At 32.0% G+C, this 6,115-nt stretch overlaps 1 protein-coding gene across 1 annotated transcript in view; it reads left to right on the top strand.

The window, feature by feature from the left end:
• The first annotated feature begins 707 nt into the window (after positions 1–707).
• Positions 708–6,115, top strand: part of LOC143909020 (uncharacterized) — a 34,895-nt gene continuing 29,487 nt past the window's right edge. Inside the window, exon 1 of the mRNA XM_077426907.1 lies at positions 708–1,249. Within this exon, the coding sequence (XP_077283033.1) occupies positions 988–1,249 (262 nt within the window). The 5' untranslated portion in view covers positions 708–987. The remainder of the gene's footprint in view (positions 1,250–6,115) is intronic.

Genomic DNA, 6,115 nt, shown 5'->3' with positions numbered 1-6,115 from the left:
TTCTATTGTATTATGGTTCTTTCGGCCGTATATGTATAAATAAATAAATAAAATGAGGTGAAATAATAAGCTTAATATATATATATATATATATATATATATATATATATATATATATATATATATATATATATATATATTACATACACATATGTATGTAAGTGAAGTTAAAAAACTGACATTTTCAACAATACTCTTGAACATATTATATATGTATTTGAGCATGGGGCTTTTATTATCAAAGATGGCCAAAGGTGCTTTTTGGTATTTTTTCTTTATATTTATTTCAATGCTATTTGGTTTTACTGTTCATGAGAAATCCATAATTACCAATTGTGATTGTCAAAACTGGCTAAGCTTGGTATTAAATTAACTTTAAATGGGACATAGTATCAAAACTGTCTTGTGAAATAGTATCATAGTATCAAACTTGTATTTTATGAAAAAAAAGCGTTAGGGGTTTTTGGCTATTTTTGATACTAGGGGCATCATATGTACATATGTACATGGATTGGGTCATTTTTAATTTTGAACCAAAAAACATAATTCAGATTTCGTAAAATACTTACATAGCTACAACAAGTGGTTGTTTTTTTATTATTTAAAATTAACTAAGCGTTAGCTTTTATGATTTAACATTTATTATTTGGTGGTTTTATTAGTAAAATCTTTTTGAATGATTATACATTTCTGTTTTTAATTTTCAGATCATAATCGAATCACCATCAATATATCAAGGAGGAAAAAATATCATCACAATAAAAAAAGTCTTATGATGTGCGAAGCGAAACAGTGAATTTTTTGAAATTAATAGTGTGTTCAAGTATGTGCAAGAGTATCAAGCTCAGTTTTTTCGGTTGTTGATGGCGCCGACATGTCCAATGGAAAATGTTGGACGCGTCGAGTAGGTCTCGTCGGATGTGTGAACATTTCGGACACCACGAGTGGCGGTCGTTGTTGCTGTTGTTGGTTTTGAACTAGAAGTCGATGGCGTTGCTGACGAATGCGGCTGGGGGTGGAGGAGGCTCCGGGGGGCCTTCCGCCCTCCACCATTATCTCAGCACGCAGATGGCGGGTTACCTCAAGGGCCCCCATCACCATCATCATCTACCGCAGTCGCCGTACCACCACCCACACCACCACCACCATGGCCACCCCCATGGACCGGGCATGGCAGCCACGGGCATCGGGGGCCTTGGTCCCTTCGGCCTCTCGCACCATGGTCTCGAAGCTGTTGGATTCCCACAAGGTAAATACATAAATATCTTAAATGCTTAAATTAATTACCGGGCTCGAAGTTTTTTATACCGATGTGTTCACGTATGCTCTAGCATAGAATTTCTTGCGGAAATAGAAGCACTAAACATATCTACATAGTTGATATTTAACGAAGATTCATTATTATCATTGTCTAGTTCACCTGCTTTACGAACATTGGAATTGGAAATTAATTCGTTTATTGCTGTAATTTATGGGACCTACAAATTGTCATTATTACCACTGACTTATATCACCAAGCCAATTAATGTTATTACAAAACGTCATTCACCCTATTCAATGATAAATTTTATATGAGACATAGTAGTTTTGGATATGGTATTATATATGTACATAGCTAACGTAATCTTACGTCAAAAAAAAAATGTAATTTAAAGGCTTATACACTCGATCCGTTTTTTTTTTAGATGCTTTCACTTGAAAAATCTTATTCCCTTCGGTCGAAAAATCACTCCACAGATGATATCAATATTTCAAATAAATTATATATGGGTACATACATATGTATGTCTCCTGCAAAGATATATTATATGTACATAGGTACATACATGTATGGAAAATATTTTAAATAGCGTACATATATATTCATCGACGCAATGTGTGTGTGTATCGAAATTAGATTCGTTGATTTTTTACGAGATGTGTTAAATAAGATTTAATTAAAATTTTCAGAATCGAGCGTCAATATTCTAGATTTTGGTCAATTAGAACTGCACTGAAATAAATACCTGAAGTTTGTTATTTTTAAATTTTCTGTGGCTTACTTACTTTATAATTTTTTAAAGCTATAGATGAATATAAAATATAAGAAGTTAATAAATCAGAAAAATTACATGATGTAATAACAAAAGTTATCTAATATTATTTTTTTCCGTAAACATATATAAATCTCAGATTATTTAATGTTAGTTAAAAATTAAGAATTAAGCATTTTAATACTTATGTACATATTTATCTACTTACAAATCAGACAGTGTAATTCGTTTTTTGTTTTTTATGTGTAGAGATATCAATAAGTGGTTGGTAGCGAAACCTAAATTTCAAATTATTTTATTTTCGTAACTGCTTCAATTCAGACCTTTTTGAAATTGAATATAAGTTGCACTATCAAGTAGTTTATTTGCTATTTGGACATTAAAAATATAGCTTTAGTGATAGTCGGTGGTGTTTCTTGTGAAATACGGTGTCGTAAGAGGGCTTGCGTGCATTGTTTTGAAGCTGGGGGTTGCCGGCTCGACAGGCTTTCTTCTGAATCACCCTATACCCTCCCCTTCTCTCCTCCCTACTGTTGAACCACCCCTGTAAGCGGCTTAACTTCCCCGCCATCTCCTCTCAGCCCTAGCCCTCCCCTCGCTCTTTTTCAAACCAATTCTACGCGGCAATTCTGCTACGCTAGTACTCGGAACTCGGTAGGTACCATACTTACCTGACAGAAACGGCCAATCACAGGGAAATTATTAATTTTTCAACTATTTTTAAATGTTTTATTCAATTTAATGCCAATATCAGCAATGTGTCTATCGATATTTCATTGCAATTTATGCGCCGGAATATTAACATTACTCTCGAAATTTGTACTTTAAGTGGGTATCGTATAAGTATGTTTCCAAAACGTTTTACTTATTATATTTGCGTTCAAAATAAAATAAATTGGATAATTTGAAAGCGTCTGGAATTATCTCAGAACCAGGGCCTCCAACGAGTGGTAGTCGTAGATAAAGGGGGTGGGGTCTGAGCGGGAGTTGCGTATCTGAAACTACATATTATATGTATAAAAGGGTCTGCACCGTGAAAATATAGTAGTAATACATCGTCGGTTTACGAGCTGCCAAACACGGCCATAGTAAAAAATTGCATTCGAAGATTATTATTATTATAGTTGCACTCATAAATAATATCATTTTACCATATCAGCCGCGCCACGTATAATACAATTGTGCAACTAGTAGAATGGACAGTAATTTAGTATGGGTATAAGCTGCTTCACCTACTGCTTTATGGTGTATATATTACAGTTTAAGTGTACATTTCGTTCGTTTATGAACATCCTAGTTTGTTCATACACGAGCTAAACTGGCCAGTTATAGTGGACACAAAGGAACAAATTAACAAAAAACTAGTTTGTTCATGCACAAACTATTGGGCATAAGTATTTTCAATCGTTTGTCCCAGCTTTATATGTACATACAGTATAATTACCCAGGGTTGCAATATTTTAAAAATTAGCGGAACCTTGAATTATAGCAACATTGTAACGTGGTTTCTTTAATACTTGGCGTTTTTAAATCTCAAAGGGTTTGTAGCTGAAAGTTGCATGCGACACCTGGTGAGTCTATTTGAAGATAGCTTTTGACTGTTAGCATTTGAAACTAAAACCGATAGTTCGTGTATGAAGAAACTGGTAGATATGCTCAGGAACGAACTGGAGTGAACACTTGGACTATACATATCTATGTATACATATGTATGTAAATATTATGTATGTAGGTGCTATTCAAACAACTGAAAAAAATTGAAACAAAAATTCAAGTCTACTTAAGATTCAAGGCTAAAATATATATTTTCATTCAATATTTCGCCGCTGCTGGTAATTTTTTGGTGATCAGTTCTTATATTATACATATGTATGTATACTTAATATTTTATAAAACTTTATTTTTTTTATCGTGTAAAAGTATTATTATATTAATTATAAATAGGTTTATTGCCCTGCTAATAGCAGTATTTAGTTTTATATTTTAAATAACACAATATTTCGATGCATAAGCATACTTAATACATATGTCGACGTATCTAGTTACAGTCTAATTATATTCAATTCATTTTTTAACTAAAAAATAGCAGATATGTACATATATTTAGTATATACGAGTAAAAAATATTTAAAGCATGAGGCGTTCCAACTAAAAAAACTCGTTGACACTAATTAATATCGTACATATCGTTAGGTAATTCGAAAATAGTCATTAAATTAAAGAAAAATTGTGAAATACAGATCCATAAATATTTATACTTATATTTTTTATTACTTTGTCTTTAAACTTACTTATGTATTGATAAATAAAATATTGTGTTTCGACTTAAATATTTTGAAAAGTTTCGACGAATTTGGTACCTTAATCTTCAGACGAAACGACGGCATTAGTCAACTTTGCCTACCTGTAGATACAAAAGGCAAGAAGCTACTCGTATCTTGGTATTCGCATAAATTTTCGATATCATTCCGTCGTAATGGAAGATAACACAGATACAAGCGCGATAAACGGGCTCCCGGTTAATTCAATTCGCGACCACCCTGTATAGGCATATAAATGTATAATAGTTTGATGAACGCGTTCGGTGCTATGTCACCTGGTAATCAAACGCCTTTAATGGATTTTGTCAATCAAGCAGAGGTTTCTTTCGTTTTTGTCGCCGTGTCCTTATCCCCTCTTCAAGGTGACGGCCGTCATCCGGGCCTGTCATTCGAGAGATGGACGCGATGGTTAACCACCGTAGCTGCTTCGAATTCCAATGAATCGACACCTACCGTTATTATTTACCCACTTTGCGTAAACGGTGACAGGGTAGGCTTTCAAAATTAAAAGCGTTTAGAAAATATGCCATTCGGTACGCAAGCTAGACGACGGTCGTTCTCTTTCTCTTTGTCAATCTGGTTCTATGATGGGTCTTTTGCTCTTTTTTGTGGTGTGATCAAACAGGTGATGGACTGGCTGCACTTCTTCCACATTCCGCTAAAGTGACATTTCCACTCATCAAAACTCCATTTCGTTATCGCATATCAAATCTAATGGCATGATACATACACACACACTTATACACCAGTTTATGTAGTAAATGAGCATTTTATTTTTTGATGGGCATATGTGTATGTGTAACAAAAAGATTATAGGAACTGAGTCAAAGAGACTAATAGACACTAATTTTATATTGCATAAGATTTTTTTTGGAATTTTGATTACGAACTACAATGTATGTATGTACCTTTGTATATATGTGGTGGCTATTTTTATTATATTGTTTTATTTTATTTTTGTACAAAATTTTTATATCCCAATTAGACTGCCCTAGAATAAGATCTTTTTGGTACTTGAAATTAATCTTTACTTTGAAAAATAAGATAAGATAAGAATCAATTTATTAAATGTAGGAATTTTATATACCTAAGTATATTTTATATTTTAAAATTCATACTACCATAGATACGTACATACATGTAAGATACATATGTATGTAGATATACAAATCTAATTTTGGGGATGATTGTAGTATTTTACATTTTTATTTATGTAATATACCTACATACATATACATATGTACGTATACTAATTTTTCAAAGCATACTTTGATATAGTAATATACTAATATATGTACAAGTAATGAGATTTATTTATTTATTTACTACAATTTTGCCATAGTGATATTACATATACGTATATGTATACTCCAAGGCATCATTCTAGCTAAGCATACATATATGTTTATCTACATGAAAAATACAACAATTAAAATATAAATAAGAAGATTTAAATAAGCGTGCAATAACACCAGATAGATACATATGTATGTAGGTATTCAAATATATGAAAATTAAATGAAATATTACGACTTATAAATTGTATTAATTACATATATGTATGTATATATAAAATTAACAAAAGTATACAACGACACAAATTTTAACTTAAAAAAAATCTTGAAACTTATAAAAGCAAAGAAAAAATTCAACAATTAAAAAAATTGATGAAAAGTTAAAATATTAAATCTGATTTATTCCTTAGTTTGTATGATAATAGTGCCAAAGGTCAAAATTTACGCAACTTATCCTATATAGAGC

This window comes from Arctopsyche grandis, chromosome 3 (assembly GCF_051622035.1).
Source record: "Arctopsyche grandis isolate Sample6627 chromosome 3, ASM5162203v2, whole genome shotgun sequence".
NCBI lineage: Eukaryota > Metazoa > Arthropoda > Insecta > Trichoptera > Hydropsychidae > Arctopsyche > Arctopsyche grandis.
Note: the sequence above shows the minus strand (reverse complement) of the source record. Positions and strands in the feature narration are given on the sequence as shown.